The following is a 19,252-nucleotide window of genomic DNA, read 5'->3' on the forward strand; positions in this document are numbered from 1 at the left end:
AAAATACTTCTATCTACCAGCACTTGTGTTACCTTGAGAATGCCTGAAAATGAGACACAAAAATAACATTTGCTATGTCTACACAGAAAAAACTGATCTTCAGTCCTGGGGGAGACTTGGCATCTGGTGTATATATTGATATACATACACAAAAGATAAATGCATGTTTATATTATATATGAAGACTCAGCTTGGTGATTGTGAGGATTTGTTTTGCTAATAAATGCTAGCTGCAATATTTGTACTAATTGCTTCTGCAACAGCAAACCTGTCACGAGTCTAGGGCTACTATGAGAAAAAAAACCCATTTCCTCACCTCTCCCAGATGCTCATCTAAAGATCTTCAAGAGGAATTGAGACAAGGACACTGCTGACAAACTCACACTAGACTTCCTGACCTTGGTTGTGGCAAGTCTTTTACTTTATCACTGAGCCCATAGCTGGCTTTTAGAAGAGGTTCTCTGTGGTGGCTTTTTTCCCATAAATAAGAAAAGTGGTCTGTCCTAGTGCTTTCCAGTCAGTTTTTTTTTGTGAATAGTTCCTGGATTTTACATAGGAAATACTTCTTTCTCTGCCAGAGCTCTTTTGGACTAGAAAGAATAACTGCTGTGGTACTCAAATGAGTTGTGAAACTTCAGGGTACCAAAGGGCAAGCTTCCCCATGGAATATCTTGTAATAGATTTTTTTCCTTTTTGTATCCGATGTTAAAACTTTACTGAAACCAGGAATGTGCACCTCAACTTATTAGGAAATGCTGACCATGCGAGTGCTCGTGATGAGCCAGGTGAGAAGGGGCTGAGAGAACTAGAGTTGGATGCAAGATACAGATCTGTAGACATGAGGCTTATTTGGTGCAATTTGTTCACTTGCCTTGCTGTGTGCTGTTAGGACTTGAAAGGGGCCAGAATGTCAAAAACAGCACGTCACTGAAATTACTGAGCTGCCCTGCAATGTGTGAACTTCACCACACCACCAGTAGAAACTAGACATGCTTAACCAACCCCTCTAACAGAGCAGTGAGGGCTTCTGTGAGAAGCTAAGCCACCGCCCTGGTTGGTGCTGTGCTTGTCTCATGCGGTGGCAGGTCTGAATATCAACCTGCCACTACTGACACGGCTGCAGAAGCCGTGATGGGCAGAGACTATGCCAGGTATAGCCGGACTGCAATTGGCTGGACCAGGGCAGCCCTGAGCAGGAGCCTTCGTGGCAGCACTGAGCTCGGTATCATCTGCTTGCCTGCTTTCCACAGCCATGCCTGCACCCTTAGGTTTGGGCAGTGCTGGTCTCTGCTGAGGTTTTCCAAAGTTGTTTTTCTGCTGGGACCCAGGCTTGCCTCAAGCTCTATCACTACAACCTGGCTGACTCACAAGTCTGGCAGGTGATGGATTTCTTTGGCTGCAGTACAGTGCTGACTTCCCTGCCGTGGTGCAAGGCAGAATTGCTCAATGCTGGCAGCTCTCTTGCCTTTTGATATTGTGAGACTTGCCAGGCAGGGTCATTGCACCTCTGGGTGTCAGCTTGCAGCCACCCTGGGGAATGAATTCCCAGGTTTCGTGCAAGACTTTCTCCTTTTAAAGCCCACTGTCTTTGACTACCTGGGACCTTGTTTTGGGTGACTTCAGCCTCCAGACATGAGGCTTCCTAAAACTTGTGCCTCTGCTGTGCTTTTGGTGCTCTCTGCTCTGGGAACCTGTGCCCTGGACACAGATGTTGCAGCTGTCTATGAACACAATGAGCAGAGGACACTGAAGTGCCAGTTTTTCCTGAGGAGTCCTTGATGCTGATGGAGAAAAATACCGTAATTTTTGAAGCAGCCATCAAGGAAGCAGCTAGAAAGGTATTGTGAGCTCATTAGTGACATTTGTTTGAGTAAACACTGACCATTTTTTATTGTCTTAATGGTGTTTGTATGTTGGTACCAGGGTGCCCATATCATTATGACTCCTGAAGACAGTATTTACAGATGGGTCTTCACAAGGAAAACAATATACCCTTATCTCGAGGATATTCCAGACCCACAGGGGGACTGGATTCTGTGTGCTCATCCTGGAAGATCCCACCCCTGTTATACATGGGGGAGCAGTCTGAAAGGAAAGACAGCTAGGGGTGGTTGTTGATAGTTTTGAATGTCTTGGAACAAGTTCTGTGAAATGAAGCCAAGTTAAGACATCATGTAGTTGCCATAAATAGCTTCAGACAACTTTATAATTTTTCACTGACATTTTTTCTCAGTGTAATTTTTTCTATTTTAGTTTGTATACCAGGAAAGCTGAGATTTATTGAATAGAAAAACAAATACACAGAATCTATGTTTCAGTAAGGAATTCTATGCATGTTGTAGAAGCTGTTTAAGATACAGAATTATTAGGAATATTTGTGAATAAAATAACATCTACTACTGAAAGAATATACTGTACAATATAAAATTTAGATTTTTGAATCATGCTATGGTAGCCTTTTAATTCTGTTATTTGCCTTAATAAATTGCACCATTTTTTGAAGCTGCAGTAAGCAGACAGGTGACAAAACACACTTTATAAGAAACAAGTCCTAAGTTACCTCAGCACACCAGCCACACAGAGGGCTGAAGCAGAGCGGCTGAGCTTAGCCCATGTGTGGGTGTAACTGCAGCGCTGTGCCACAGGCTGGCAGCAGAACGGAGACTTGAAAGTGTGAAGATTTGCTTCCACTGCAAGGAAGCCCCTGAATTCCTCAGTTAATGTGAAGTGATGGGGGAGCATTTCAGCTGCTAAGCTCTGCTGTCTTCTGTCAAGTAACAGAAAACAACAGTCTCCTTGTAGATGACTAACTTAGATCTATCAGTCTGATGATCTGTAGTCTTAACATTAGGATTTTTTTTTTAAATTAAATGGTTTTGATGTTTTATTTATTTATTTATATATTTCCTCCTGATTAGGTTTGCTCCCTCACCCGTGCTTGAAAGACTGAGCTGTCTGGCAAAGAATAACTCCATCTATATGGTTGCAAATATGGGAGAAAAGAAACCCTGTAATTCCAGTGACCCGAGGTGCCTAAGTCATGGCCCCTATCAGTACAATACCAACGTAGTCTTTGACTCAGAAGGGAAACTGCTGCCTCGTTATCACAAGGTGAGAGAATTTTACAATGTTCAGGAAGTGCATGATTCTCAGGAGATTAAAGGTGTGAAACAGAAGCTGCTTCCTGGGCTTAAATGTATTTTTATATAGAATCATAACAGACCTATTGTTAGAGGGCAGGTGGAAACTATTGCCACTATTCTAAATTTAAAAGCAAGTAATTAAATGAGAAGTAAAGCTTAATAAACCCTCTATTTTTACTGCATCTCAATAGGAATAGACATATAAGATATTTAAACATTAACATCCTAAATAAGATCTTCTTAACTAAATACTAATCCCTTTTACTGATATAAATCAGAAGCAACAGATATTTTTGTTTAACTTCTCTTGGTGGTATGAGTTCTATTTGAAATTAACATATAGCACATTCACAAAACATATTCTGCATTACTTGTATTTATGTGAATGATTCAATGTTCATTTAACTCGAATAGTTTCATTTATTTTCTAATATTTTATTTTCTCCATTAATTTTTTTTCTTTTCCATGAGCAGTACAACCTTTTTGTGACAGAGAAACAGTTCAATTACCCCAAGGATCCAGGATTTGGGACTTCCAATACATCCTTTGGCCTCTTTGGCATTTTCACTTGAGCAGACATACTCTATCACGATCCAGCTGTGGTCTTGGCAAGCAGATTTCAGGTTGACACCATTCTGTTCCCAACTGTTTGGGTGAACACCCTTCCACTGGTTGTCACCCATCCAGTTTCACTCAGTGTGGGCCATGGGAATGGGTGTCAACTTCCTTTCAGCAAATATGCACAGCTCCACTTTACATATGACAGGTCAGAGGGCTCTAATTGATCCTTGTTTTCATGGGCAACATTTTTATCTGTGTAGTGCAGCTGACCTGAGCAGAAATTCCCATCAGCTTTAAGCATGCATATTCATGTCAACAGGACTAGGACAACTGTACAAGAACCTGTAATGTTCTTTATATAAAGGAAATAAAAATGTGCTATGTAAGAACTTGGAAATTCTTAAGTTGACTACAAGGCCTCTAGTCCTTGTTAAATAATCAGTCCTGGAAATTTATGAGCGTTAATCTTCTTCTTCTTACCGGTGTTTTATTGGTGTTTTGGCCATGTAAAGACCCAAACTTCATTTTCTCCACTAGATGGAACCCTAACTCTGAGAAATGTTATTGTGAGTTCTTCAAATAGTACTTCTGGGCTGGAGACCTTGGGTGTCACATTTTCTTTGTAGGCTTTGTTTTCACTGTATATTTTTCCTGAGCAGATGCTAGACGTCAAGCACAAATTTTATGTGCATATGTTTGCAGAATTGAGAGAAACTTACTGCTAAAATGTAGCTCTAAACTTTGCCATCCAAATAAAAGGAGATGTGAGCCATTCCTTTAGTTCTCAGTTGTTGATGACCCTATGCCTCTGGGCTTTAAAGATTTCTCTATTTATGTATAGCACTTCCATCAAGATGTGAATTTTGGTAGTACCTTTTCCTTTCAGAACTTTTTGACTGGACTGTGTTAGCACCCATTTTAATCAGAATTACTGATTTCTAATGCAGATAAACTCAAAAAAGAACATAAAACTTCAGCCACTTAAATCATATATATAATCAAAACACTAATCTTGTCATTTGCAATACATGAAACATCAGAGTTTGATCTACTTTCCATTGATGGCAAAAAATCATTAGGTTAAGACTGTAGTCTGTGAAAGCTCAATTTAGTTTCAAAACAGTCTGGTAAATGTTAGAATTAAATTTTGCACATATGTAATTAGTGACTACTACTGCTTAACTGTGCCATATATTTGCTTTCAGATTAGAAAATTTCTGCTGTTATGTGTTTGTAGGGAGTGGTATTTATGCCTCAGATGGTCCAAGAGCATATTACTACAATACTGAAATGGATAATGGTCACCTTTTGTGACAGAACTTAGTTCATGCCCACATCTTTCTCCTGACTATCCTGCTGCTGCTAACTAGACATTATATGCCAGCCAGATCAAACAGCTTCCATCAAACAAACTCTCTTTCAGTGGGGCTGTTTACCATGATCTCTTCTCCTTCACAGAACTCACTGAATCTGAGGGAAATTGAGCCATTTGGTAGTAAGACCTCTGTTGTCAAGATGGTAGAGAAGCAGCAAGATGAAATTTATGTCCTGGGTGCCTTTAATGGGCTACATGTTCTTGCAGGACAGTGTTATTTGCAGATAAGAGTTTTCTGCTCTTATTTGAACAGTGAGAATGCTACATTACTCTCTTTACAGTCTGTTTGCTTTTTTTTTTTTTTTTTTTAATTTGAGGCATTTAAGACAAGGCATTTTTAGATTTGTTTTCTTCATGATGTATTTTGACTTCATTTGGGATGTTAATCTCTTTTTCTGTGTTATAAATGATGGAAGAGTAGACCTTGGGTTGACCCTATGCTGTAACACCCTTGAAGGTGAGGTCACACAGCAGTTTTGGAGAGGACAGGACAAGATAAGTATGCTTCTCTGTGCTGATTGTACATCTGCAACACATCTTGTGGAAGTTGCCCTTCAGGTTTTGCAGGTTGTAGGTTTGTCAGAATTTATTGCTGAGGGGAGACCTTATTTCTTCCTGCAACTACCTGAAAGGAGGTTGTGGCAAGGTGGAGGTCAGGTCAATCACTTCTCCCATGACAGGACATGAGGAATTGGCCTCAGGTTGTGTCAGGGGAGGTTTATTATTAGAAAAAATATCTTCACTGAAAGGATTGCCAAGCATTGGAACAGGCTGCCCAGGGAAGTGGTTCAGTTACCATCCCTGAAGGTATTTAAAGAATGTGTAGATGCAGTGCTTAGGGACATGGTTTAGTGGTTGGTTTAGCAGTGCTGGGTCCAGTCACCCATTGTTGGACTTGAGGATCTTACAGGTCTTTTCTAACCTAAATGATTTTATTATCCTAAGCAGGTTTATGTATATGTATATGTATATGTATATGTATATGTATATGTATATGTATATGTATATGTATATGTATATGTATATGTATATGTATATGTATATGTATATGAAAAGGATAGAAAAATATATGTCTCTCCCTGTCTTTATAGCGATGCTCTTGTCACAAGAGAGCTGTTTTCTGCTCAGTGGTTGTACCATAGTGCTGATGTGATTATCTACCATCTGGTTATCTAAAAAAGTAAGTCACCTACATATGGATATAACATTTGTATTCTGTATTTCTGTAATGCCAATTATTCACAAATAATGGTAATTAATACTAAGAATGGTAATTAATACTAATATTTCTAATTCTAGTGTAATTCCATTCCTCAATTCGCCTCATCTAACAGCACAGGCACTGCACATTGATGTAGTAACTTGAGTTTGCAGCAAAAATCTACTCTGTTGTGTATGTGTTTTTACATGATAGCTTTGGTTGGCATAGGCTTGGCCTTAACACTGGGAGCAATAGAAAATAACTTTCTCTGACTTTAGTGGTGTAGGATTCAGTGGGTTGTGTCCCAATAAAAGGCAGTTTTTAATTATTTGAAACTTTTGTGGGAGTATTAGCAGCCATTTCCACAACACTGTTCCCACCCCATTTCTGAACACACACTTTTGTACACAAGACATTACCAGAACCTTTGAAGATTCTAATTTCCTTTGAAAAAGAAAACAAGCCTCAAAACAATGTACCTACAAAAAACAGTTATTTGGCTCAGCATATTCTAATGTAATCATACATAGGTACTTCCTGAGGGTGGAGTCTATTTTAATCTTTCTGGACACATTTTTTGGATGTGGAAAATCTCCCTAGCACAGAACGGTTGATAACTGTTTGTATCACAAATGCTCAAAACAAGCAATTTCTCAGGAACATGCCTATCTTCCCATGGAATGGTTGCCTATGCCAGTGCAAGGAGAGTCGGGGCTATGTCACCGGTGTTGGGGGAGGAGAGTGCACAGCTGGAGCAGCTGGGACACGCTGGCACGTGTGCAGATGTGGGCCCTGCAGACTGTACTTCTTAGGCGAGTGCACTGAATTACTTTGTGTTTTTCCAGCTAAGATTTCTATGTGTGTCTAATTCTGTTTGTTTGTTCTGCAGGTTTGTTTTGAAGCATAAACCTTGTTTACACTTAATCTGACCAACATCATTTAAAAAATACAGACTCATAGGAGGCAAAATACACTGACTTTTTTAAACAAAGGGAATGTTTTAAAAATAAGGTTGTAGTCAGTGAAAGTACCAAACTGAAACTCTCTACAATTCATATAGTAGAAGTAATGGGAAACATTGTACTTTTGGGGGAGGAAAAGTACTGTGTCTTTAAATTTGTATCTGCTCCCTGGGAAAAGGTGTCCTGTCATGGCATAAGAAACATAAGTATGTGCTGTTACAGAAGAGAGCGCCTTCTGACTTCCTGGCTGCTGCTCACATGGACTCAGCGCTCGGCAGTGATTGCGTGGCTGCAGGAGTGACCTTTCACACAGCCTTCTCCAGGCAAGCTTAACCCTTGGAACGAGCTGTGTCTCCCTCGCTGGGCTCTCGGAACAGAAGCCGGACCACAGTGGGACAGACTCCCTCTACAGCTAAGCTGATTCAGCACCAAACTGCATCCTGCTCACAAAGTAAGTGCTCAGGTAGCCCCGGTATCGGGCATTGCAGGGATGGGGGCGGGTGCAGTACGGGGCTGGGAAGAGTGGATTGGGAGGAGAGAGGTGTGCAGAGTAGGCGGACCTCTGGATGAGTTTCCCTTACATTGTCCACAGGCAGGCATAGGCCGGACCACTGCGCTTTTCTCCAGTTTGTTCGGCGGATTTGTTTGTTTAACAAACAGTGTCAGTTCCTTTCTTCTGGGCGAGCTCCCAGGAAATAGGGACAGAAGCAAACAGGGATAACTCCACTGCACCTTTTCCCGGCAGTGGGACTGGAATTCTGCGGGGCATTCCCCTAGCCCTGCACTTGTAAATATTTCTGCTCAGCCCTGGCAGGGCAGTCAACTTTCTTGCTGACGTTCTCACTGTTGCTAAACAAGGCAGGATTTGCTACTTCCTCCTTCACACTGATGTCTGATTGTTCTTAATATGACTCAACCTATACTTCAATTTGTAAAAAAAAAACCAAGGCAGAGAAGGAGGAATGCTTCAAAGCTACATTAGTTCAGCTGTCACTGAACCCTCTACTACAGCCTTCAAAAGGCTTGTTTTTAAGGGCTACTGAATGAGCATGCTATCTAGTAATCTGGTGCTCTAGTGTGGAGAAGTACTTAGGGATGAACATCAGGTAAAAATCAATGTTACTAATGACTGAAACCCTCAGTCAGCACTATTCTCTGGGAGAACTCTGTGGTATCTGCATTCATCCACAGGTCTGTCTTTTCTGAACCAGCTCTCTCTCAGTGACAGTCTGCTGTAGCTGAAAGCAGACAGCCAGTTCTGCTTCCCACTGTTCAGACAGCCTGTTTCAAATCAGAATACTGCAAATGCTAGAAAGTAAAAAAAAATGAGAGTGTCATAGCAACAGATGAGTTTGAAATGAGTTGAAGATTAGAAGTGAAAGCTGTCAATACTCAGCATATTTACGGGGACAGAAAGGTGTGCAGAGGAGCAGGCATGCCACTGTACCTGATGAAATTGCCTGCTCTTTTGCTTCAGGCTAGCAAGAGTCAGGCAATGAGGTACTTACATGCCTTATTTCAGAGGAAAAATTCTGTCCAGATTCATATTTTCTGGTAGGAGGCTGTCGGAAGTGATGCCCAGTGAAACAGAAGTGACTGGCAGAGACACTGGGATAAACTCAAGGGACAGTTCTGTTGCTGGCATGTTGGGTGCATGACATCTAAGTACAGTGAGATGCTAATGCAATTTCTTTGGTCTAGAGAAACTCAGAAGCAAACTGCAGATACTGACAGATAGCCCAGGAATTGAGGAATATGAAGATACTAGAGTACAGAAATTTTTAAGGCCCTAAGTTTTGCCACTCAAAATTCACCAGACTTGCTCCCTGGGTGACAATATCCACCTGGGTATCAGAGCTGAGCCCACACAGATAGAAAACGTCTTTCTGTAATCAGTGACAGAAAAGTATAACAGTAATAATTTGACTCTTCTTTCTAGATATGTTTTACTGACTTACTATTTACTGGCTCCATTAGTCTTGTCATTGCCCAGCATTTTAGGTTTGTTCAGTTGCAACATCCTTGCTGTGTACTGCAATACTTTCTTATATCTCACATTTGGTTCCAAGGTAATACTTTAACAAACCTGCACTTCACTCCTCCCACTTCCAAAGTAAACTTAGTCCCGCTTCTCTTTTCCCTGCACTGTTTGTACAGAGCACTCTAGGAGCTGGGAGGCTGCAGCCATGCTCCCTTCCCAGGCTCTCCTGCCTGCTGTGGTGTTTGCCCTCGCTGCCCTTCAGGCTCTTGCCTCCAACACCTTCCTGGCAGCCGTCTACGAGCACGCCGTCATCCTGCCAGATGCCACCGACCTGCCCGTTTCTCCCAGCCAGGCTTTGGCCCAGATGAATAAAAACATGGATGTCTTGGAAGGAGCCATCAAGGAAGCTGCCCGGCAGGTACGAGGGGTACTGTGAGGGTTGTCCATCAGTGTTCTCTGCTCCTGCTGACCCTCCTGGTTGTCTGTCAATGGGTGACCTTTAAATGGAGCCTGTTGTGACAGGGTGCCCACATCATTGTGACCCCTGAAGATGGCATCTATGGCTGGAGACTCACAAGAGAATCCATCTACCCCTACCTGGAGGATATCCCTGATCCCGTGGTGAATTGGATTCCCTGCACTGACCCCTCAAGGTGATTCCTTCTGCAGGGGTTTGGAAGCTTTCAGCCTATTATCTCACGGAGTCTTGATCAGCTGGCATTAAATGACTAAGAACTGCTAATGACTCTGATATAAGTTTTAATTAAAATTGAGTATTAAGGTAGTTAAATGATTATGTATATAGCATGTCCATGACTAATTGATGAGGGAAACATTAAGATTTTTTTTTAATTAGACACTTTAAGGAGAAATTCAAACAACATACAGAATTTGGGTTACTAAAAGTTGAAGAAATGTCTTTTTTTGATGCCGGAATATTTTGCTTCTCATTCTGCTTCCAATTTTTTCCACACTATTTTGAACAGAACTGACTGTAAATTATGACCACTAGTATTTCTTTGATTTTTTGGTTTGTCTTTTACAAACGAAAGCACACAAACATTTTTGTGGACAGCCGAGAAGTAGTCTCTGAGCAGATAATATGAGATGATGAAGTCAGTAGTTAAAGTCCAAACTTTTAAATGATAAAAACCCAGGAACTTTTAATCTTGGTTTTCCACAATTAAGGCAAGATAAAGTCTGAATTGCTGGAGTCTCTGTGCTGTAGAACACGATCTGTCATTCAAGCAGCATGTTCCAGCAATGACAAACTAAGCTATAGCTGAGCCCTGGACTTCAGACTCCTACAGCAAGCAGTAAGTGTTCAACCATGGAATTATATTGGTCGTCTGCCCTTTTTGCCACAGCTACAGAGGAGGATGGCTACTCTCTTCATGGCCTGGTATGGGTTTTTCAGAGGTGCTGCCAATTTCTGGCACACGGACCCTGTCATATCTCAAAAGTAATAGCCCGCTGCTCTTCATGCCATGGTTACAGGTCTGTGTGCTCCTGTCTATGGGAGGAAATGAATTGCTGAATTGCCTTGACCATATCATCTGCACTATCCCACAACTCAACTCTGCTTAGTGTGTTAAGGGCCCAGAGCTGCAGTCCTCAGGTGCCAGTATGCCTGATGCTAAAAATATTTGCTTGTGTGACACCAAGCTAGTGTCTTCCTCTGCCCATAGATTGCTCTCCTGCCCTTTCCTAGCCCAAGGATTATCTCTTCACTGCACTGCATGTTCCAGGTGCTGAAGGGGACTGGTAGGCATGTCCTTGCAGAGGCCAATGGGAGGTCTCTAGGTTCTCCAAGGTGCAGGAAGCAATCTGAGGAAGCACTGCAGCAATTCTGCATCTGCCTACCCTGCCATGGCTGCAGGGTTGGAGATGCTGCTGGTGTCACCTCAAGCACTCTGGAAATGGACACCACTGACAGCACAAGTTTTGTTTTTTTTTTTTTTTTTCTCCTTACCTAAAATGCATTAGATTTGGTCCAGCACCAGTGCAGGAACGACTCAGCTGCATGGCCAGAAATAACTCCATCTATGTGGTTGCAAATATTGGGGACAAGAAGCCGTGTGACTCCAGTGATCCCAGCTGCCCCAGGGACGGTCGCTACCAGTACAATACAGATGTCGTCTTTGACACACAGGGGAAACTGGTGGCTCGTTACCACAAGGTAAGGTGGCCTTGGAGAGACAGGAACTAATTTTCCACTACTTCTAAAATGTCTCAATTTGGGAACAGAATTAGATGCCATTTACTTCCACTGGCAGAGTTTTGCTTTTCTTTATAATGTAAAAGAATATTTCTCTTGCTATGAAGCATCGATGCCAAATTTAAATTTGCTGTCATGTTCCTCAAAACAGACTGGAATGAAAAAATATTGTTCTGGTGCAATTTAGTGGCATATGGTTTTGGTTGACTTCCTCAGTTCATTAGCTCACTACTACTGTAAATTCTGCTGCTTGAGCAATTTCAGTTTTCAGTGCCAGATTTTCACCAGACTACCACTTCATGTTCCAGGACTTCAGTGTTCATCTCTATTTCATAGTAGATGAGCAGTCTATTTCAAAGAGGGAGGACCTTTTCTTCTGATGCTGTTTTGGCACGGTTTTTGCACAATGGGAATTATTTGGACCTAAGATGGGTGTAAAAGAGATAGTGATATTGAAACATTTGCACCCAATGGAAGTTCCTCTTTCAGTATTATGTGCCTACCTGCAAGTTCCATCAAAGCTGTTTATGAATTGTGCCAGATATCATGCCAATGTGGGTAGAGTGAAGTCAGTTTATTTAATGCACTTTGGGCCCAGTATTTCATCTGATTATTTAGATACAATGCCAAGATATCTATTTGTGAGCAAACTGGGTGAGTGAAACACTGATAATGCAAGTCTGTCCCCCAGCCTGCCATGGCCCAGGTGCTGAATTACAAGTTAAGTAAACTTGAACTTCTTTTCTGGCTTGGTGTCCATATTTACTTTCATTTACTTTTACTTTTTCCGTATTTACTTTACTAAGACATTAATAAAGGACTCTTAGTAAATATGTATGTGGAGGAAGGAGGAAAATGTTGGAAAGACGAGAATTTCACCAACTTCAGGTTTTCTGTTGGCTGAGATCATCTGCCCTTCCCCCATCAGCACAGCCTATATTCTGTACTCTGCAGTGTCCCAAATACAGTCTTGTGCTTCATGCTGGTGCTCTGTACTTCCAGTGCTTCTGGGCATCTCCACACCAAGGTCACCAATTTTGTCTCTTGGTACCAGATCCCCCATGCTTCTCTTACATTACTATTTCTCTTCTGGTTGCATTTGGGTCACCAGGAATATAAACTACGTAGAGGGAGTGGAGAGATTATTCTTATGCAGATGACACCAACAGACCTGAAGGCAGCTGCCTGCTTTCCTAGCTAGACGCCAGGGCAATATGTAATATGTGTTCCATATTTTGGGTACGATGATCATACAATTTTAGCCTGATTTCCTACCTGAGGAGGTAGCCTGTGAGGGCTTCCAACACAGGTCAAAAATTTTCTCTAGTCATTCTGAACAGCTTTAGGGAATGACTCCAAGACATATGGTTAGTAAGTGCTTCTAACTGGTTTCTCTATTTTCCTTCCCCTACAGTATAATCTCTTTGAAGTAGAAAGTAATCAGTTTAATTATCCAAAAGAGCCAGAAGCTGTCACCTTTGAGACTCCTTTTGGGAAGTTTGGCATTTTCACTTGCTTTGACATCCTTTTCTACGAGCCTGCCGTGGTCCTGGTGAGCAAGATGCAGGTGGACACTGTGCTCTTCCCGACAGCTTGGATGAATGTCCTGCCCTTTCTGACTGCAATTGAGTTTCACTCTGCCTGGGCTATGGGCATGCGTGTCAATGTCTTAGCTGCCAATACTCATAACACCAGCATGGAAATGACAGGTAACTTAATTTTCACTCTGTGCAAAAATCTTTATAACCACAAATCTCTTCTTCCCTGTTCTACAAAGTAATTTTGCAGAGGAATATAATATATTTACCTGGAAAGTTAAGAATCTAGTCACCAAATTTTAAAACTGATGGATCCTGTTCCTATTGGTTTCATACAAGACACAACAGAAGTTGTAGTGTTTTCTTTGCCCTAGCTTCTTAGTATTATCTTTTCTTTTAATGGCTCTAAACAAGTAGTAGGTTACTGCCCTTATATCTGAATAGAATTTTTTGAGGTTTTTAAGGCTCTTTTCCTCTCCACTTCTAAGTCTATGATTGAATGCCAAACTGTAAATATACTTGTAAACCATATATGTGGCTACATTTAGTCTGCCAAATGCAAGACTTATTTGTATAGCTGTATTTAACACTGTTACAGAAAACTGTTAAAAACACATGTTCAGGCCTCTTGTAGTAACACTGCTAAGAAATCCACATCTTAATTTTAGAATGCAGCATTGATTTTTTTAGAGCTTAGCTTATGAAATAGTATATTTCAGTTAGACCAGTATCTTCACTGAGCTGTGCAACCAGTGTACTGTTTCAGGACATTTTGTTTGAAATGTCTGACGGGCTTCTGCAGTGATGGGTATGACAGACCTTTGATTTCTCTCTGTTGCTTGGTGCTGGTCAGATGTGAATCACCCATGAGGGGAGGAGTTCTCAGCCAATGTAAAAGAGGCTGGACAATTGCTGTCTCCTATTCACCAGACAGGCCTGTGATACTTGCCTGTATTGTGTTTTGGATCGTCTCAATCAGTAGATGGTCCTTTCACATCAATCATCTGGAAAAAAAAATAATTATCAACTCTATTGCATACAAGAGAAAAGAGAACTGAGGAGGCCATAAATATAATCATAACATAATATAACATAACATAACAAACCAAACATCCTCTGCCTTTGGCTACAGTGAGCAGACCTCATCTAACAGAATAAATGTTATTATTTGCCAAAGCATGAGCTCTGTGAACTGAGTTGCTAATGGTCACCTTTGATGAGACTAAAATCACTGTAATCTGTGTAGAATAGTGGATAAGAAATCAGTAGAAACACTTAGAAGGACAACATTATTTTTAAAATTCTTCTTGGACTGACTGTTGTGCTATCCTCAGGGAGTGGCATTTATGCACCAGCTGGAGCCAGAACATACTCCTACAACATGAAAACTGAAGATGGTCACCTCCTCATTGCTGAACTAGATGCACACCCTCGTCTTTCTCCTGCCGCCCCACCTGCTGTCAGCTGGAACTCAGATGCTTTGAGTGTTGAAAGATTCTCACAGAATGACCACGAATTCACAGGAATCATCTTTGAAGACCCCTTTACTTTCACAGAGCTCACTAAGCCTGGGGGGAGTCTCACTGTCTGCCAAAAAGACCTCTGCTGTCACTTGACATACAATATGGCAGAGAAAAGAGATGATGAAGTTTATGTGCTGGGTGCTTTTGATGGCCTTCATGTTATTGAAGGACAGTACTATCTGCAGGTAATTCTTTGGAGGGAGTTACTTACTTTCGGAAGCTTATTTACAGGGAGAAACCTTCAGCTCTGTGGTGGAAAAAGAAAAGACAATGACTCTTCTATGCTGGAGTTCTAGTGCCATCTTTGTTAGTAATGGAAAGGAGTTGCTAAAATTTCCAAGCCTATTTGCCTTAAAATCCAAAAAATGCAGTAGAGAGGTCTTGTAACCTCTTTTAAATGTCCAGAGTGCACTCACTATTTTTGGTGGTGTGCAATATTGGCCAAATTTATGTTCTCTTCTGTGAATATCTGCAGTAAGTGTTCTGAATCTCCTCTGTATCACAGAATCACAGAAAAGTTAGGTTTGAAAGGACTATCTGAAGATCACATAGTCCAATTCCCCTGCCAAGGCAAGGTCACCTAGAGCAGATTACACAGAAATGCATCTGGGTGGGTTTTGAGTGTCTCCAGAGAGGGAGAATCCAAGACCTCCTTGGGCAGCCTGTTCTGATGCTCTGCCACCCTAAATGTAAAAAAGTTCTTCCTCATGTTGAGGTGAAATTTCTTGTGTTTTCATGGCCATTGCTCCTCATCCTATTGCTGGGCACCACTAAAAAGAGGCTGACACCATCTTCTTGGCACACACCTTTGAGATATTTGTATGCATTGATGAGATCACTCTCAGTCTTCTCTAGACTTAAGAAGCCCAGCTCTCTTCATAAGAGAGATGCTCCAGACTCCTCATCATCTTTGTGGCCTCGGCTGGACACTCTCCAGTAGCTCCTTTTCTTTCTTGTACTGACGAGCCTGGGCAGAGTACTCCAGACGTGGTGTCACTGTATCTTCATCAAAGAGTTGCTGTTAAAAATCAGTTGATCATAGCCATCTTTATGAGATGCTCCAATAAGTTAGGGTCACTTATTAATTAACAGACATTAATTTATAATCTTATAAATTAAGATATGTTAATTTTTTGTCATTATCCAAATCGTAGCAATGACGCTTACTTAAATAGCTCACGACTTTTAGTGGAAATATTCTCTCTTCCTCTCTTTTAATCAAATATTTGGGAAGACAGTGAGTTACATCCTGGTTGAATTTGCTTAAAGTCATATTTGAAAACATCCTTTGCCTTCATAATTAAGTTATCGTGCCAGCAGATTATACTTTTTTTAGTTACTTCTGTCTGTCAGCATGGCCTTTTTGTACCAGCTGGTACGGACTCTGGGATATGAGGGGAGGTGTTATCCAGCAAACAGCTCATCTAATACTTTTAGGAAGGTAGCTCGAATAAATTCAGTTCTTGGTGAGCTTGGTTGTAAAATTTATTTCAGTGGTTTTGGAAATTGTCTCTGCCAGTATTGAAATTTCTAGAGAATACAGGAATTTCTGCTCTTCCTTTTTCCCTCGGTATTTTTTCATTTTCTCACAACATATTCCTTATTTCTCTGTTTATTTGCATTTCAACACAATACTATATTTGCTGATGAATACTTTTGATTTTTTGCAAATATGCTTCTATCCCCCAATACTAGACATGCAGAAAAACTCCATCACGTATCAGTGAAACCAAACATCATCCTTGAAATCATTCCTGAATCAGGAGTGCTAGCCCTATTTCATATTTCCTCATGAAGAACATAAACATTTATCAGCTGGATAATCAACTCTGAAGACAAAAGGGAAACTACATTGTGATTCCTACTTTCCTCTGTGTGCTGCAGCTACTAACACAAAACTGTAACAAAAGATGCTGATTTAATCTCCTTGGCCTATATTAGCTAGGATTTGGGTAGGGAACATCAAGTTCAGACTTCCAGGTCTACCTGGCCATCTAATGAAGTTGCCATTAGCAACATATACAATTAGGAGTAAGAGGACCTGGATGTGCACTTGTACAATGTACCTATGTGGAGGACTTTGTTTTGTTTGCCTAAAATTTCGATTCACAAACTCATCTTACTAAGACACGTGGGAAAGAAACCTTCAAATAAGACAACTGGTGATAGAAAGAAGTAGTGGATGGTACAGGATCGGACTTCAGATGTGAAATGAGGTGGTCTGGCTGCACTTATGTCAGAGACAATATATTTATAAAATTATAAAACTTAGGCAATGCAGGTCTGGAATACTAATCAGATCAAGGGGTGAAAAAATATGCTACAGCTGAAAAGGAGTTGCCCAAGGGTTATAAAAAACATCCTGTGATTCTCACTTGCTCTGACACACATTAGCTTTGATGGCACAAGGCTTTCCTATCACTGTTCCATCTTGCTAAATACACTGTTGTCTCCTTCTCCCCACAGATCTGCAGTCTCCTCAAGTGCCCCAGCACAAACCTGAGCACGTGTGGGCAGCCGGTGGAGACAGCTCAGACCAAGTTTGAGATGTTCTCCCTCAGTGGCACGTTTGGCACCAGCTACGTCTTCCCAGAAGTGCTGTACAGCGGGGTGCAGCTGGCCCCTGGGGAGTTCGAGGTAATGGGACACCCTTGTGATTTGTCAGACATCAGTGGTCAAAAAGCCACCACAAGAGACACTTAATTGTTATCAGCATCCTCTGTCCTCTGCCTTGAGTTCAAGGCAGCTTTATTTCTGCCTGATTTTTCTGGTTGTATTCATACAGTAAGTCCACCTTGCCAATTCTCTTGTGCCCTATTCCCCCAAAGCCTCTAGAACAAGATCTCCCACAAGACAGAAATGTAGTTTTTCTCAGACTTAACTAGATCAACATTAATGAATATATTCTTTTGTGTTTGCCATACAATAGCACTGCTTTGATGATGGTCCTGCTTATTTTATTTTCATAACCAGGTGCTAAGTGATGGACGTCTGATAAATCGGAATACTACATCAAAGCCAGTTTTGACTGTAACACTCTTTGGGAGGTGGTATGAAAAGGACCGTCCACACACAAAGCAAGATTCAACATGATTTTACTGAAGATCCTTCAAGTTTCATCTGGTTGTTTCTGTAACACTAATTAATTACAAATAATTGTGATTAATACTAATATCCATACTTAAAATGGCATTCTATTTCTCAAATTGCCTTACCTAACAGCACAGACACTGCACATTGATTTATTGACTTGATTTTGCAGTAAAAATCAATACTCTGCTAGACTGTTGTGTATGTGTTTTTATATGATAGCTTTGGTTGGCGTAGGCTTGGCCTTAACACTGGGAGCAATAGAAATAAATTCTTCTGACTTTAGTGGTGTAGGATTCAGTGAGTTGCGCCCCAATCAAAGCCAGGTTTTAATTATTTGAAATTTTTGTGGGAGTATTAGCAGCCATTTCCACAACACTGTTCCCACCCCATTTCTAAATAGGGACTTTTGTAAATAAAAGATTACCAAAACCTTTGAAGATTCTAATTTCCTTTGAAAAAGAAAACAAACCCTATAAACACGTTCCTTCAAAAAACATTTCTTCAACTCAGCACACTGCAATGTGGTGTCATATCATGACCTAACTCACAGTTGGACACATTTTTGGGATATGGAAAAATCTCCCTAGCACAGAACGGTTGATAACTGTTTGTATCACAAATGCTCAAAACAAGCAATTTCTCAGGAATATGCCTGTCTTCCCATGGAATGGTTGCCTCTGCCAGTGCAAGGAGAGTCGGGGCTGTGCCACAGGTGTTGGGGGAGGAGAGTGCACAGCTGGAGCAGCTGGGACACGCTGGCACGTGTGCAGATGTGGGCCCTGCAGACTGTACTTCTTAGGCGAGTGCACTGAATTACTTTGTGTTTTTCCAGCTAAGATTTCTATGTGTGCCTAATTCTGTTTGTTTGTTCTGCAAGTTTGTTTTGAAGCATAAACCTTGTTTACACTTAATCTGACCAACATCATTTAAAAAATACAGACTCATAGGAGGCAAAATACACTGAATTTTTTAAACAAAGTGTCAGGAAAATTAATCCACAAACACCAGAGGTTTATGTCCAAAAAGGAGACAGAGGAGTCCTTTTTGCTTTATTCGAATAAAGGGAGAGGCCATGGGACATTCCCCTGGGATCTCTCAAATTTTCGGAGGACACAGCCTCCTTTTTATCCTATTTTCCCGGCCGCATTTCCCTCTCTCTTTCCCCATTGGCTTAGGTACTTGAGAGGCACAGACTTCCCGGAACGCCTGATACCTGAAATTCCCCTTTAATGTATAACCCTGCCTTTTAATTTTTAATTCTTATAGAATTCATAGTTTTCCCCCCGTTGCTTCTTTCATCTTTCGATATCCAATTTCATTTATCAGCAGCCCTACAGTTTGTTTGTAAAGGCAAATATCTCTTTCCATTCATCAATCAGTGGAATCCATCCCATTGTTTCTTTTATCTCTCAGTGCTAGCCTTATCTACAGGCTGATCCACAACTCATTTGTAAAGACAAATTCAACATTCCTCTCAAAAGGGAATGTTTTAAAAATAAGGTTGTAGTCAGTGAAAGTACCAAACTGAAACTCTCTACAATTCATATAGTAGAAGTAATGGGAAACATTGTACTTTTGGGGGAGGAAAAGTACTGTGTCTTTAAATTTGTATCTGCTCCCTGGGAAAAGGTGTCCTGTCATGGCATAAGAAACATA

General features: G+C 41.1%; 1 protein-coding gene and 1 long non-coding RNA gene across 3 annotated transcripts; both read left to right on the plus strand.

Annotated features, from left to right (window-relative positions):
- Positions 1–2,980: 2,980 nt before the first annotated feature.
- On the plus strand, positions 2,981–7,054 carry LOC106851869 (uncharacterized). The gene is made up of 3 exons (XR_015802487.1): positions 2,981–3,111; positions 6,172–6,260; positions 6,939–7,054. It is a non-coding gene; the product is annotated as an uncharacterized LOC106851869 (long non-coding RNA).
- A 411-nt stretch (positions 7,055–7,465) lies between these two features.
- LOC148224375 (pantetheinase-like) lies at positions 7,466–17,785 on the plus strand. Of its 2 annotated transcripts, XM_088161779.1 has the most exons (8): positions 7,466–7,694; positions 9,401–9,642; positions 9,747–9,877; positions 11,211–11,403; positions 12,857–13,151; positions 14,315–14,688; positions 16,970–17,140; positions 17,477–17,785. In XM_088161779.1, exons 2-8 carry the CDS (start codon positions 9,430–9,432, stop codon positions 17,594–17,596), a joined length of 1,497 nt encoding a protein of 498 aa, XP_088017905.1. In that variant the 5' UTR covers positions 7,466–7,694; positions 9,401–9,429; the 3' UTR covers positions 17,597–17,785. The 2 variants fall into 2 exon arrangements, with proteins under 2 accessions (XP_088017905.1, XP_088017904.1); XM_088161778.1 differs by lacking the exon at positions 7,466–7,694 and having other exon boundaries at positions 9,298–9,642.
- Positions 17,786–19,252: the final 1,467 nt, after the last annotated feature.

The sequence above is a fragment of the Sturnus vulgaris genome, chromosome 3 (genome assembly GCF_052056855.1).
Source record: "Sturnus vulgaris isolate bStuVul1 chromosome 3, bStuVul1.hap1, whole genome shotgun sequence".
NCBI classification, from domain to species: domain Eukaryota; kingdom Metazoa; phylum Chordata; class Aves; order Passeriformes; family Sturnidae; genus Sturnus; species Sturnus vulgaris.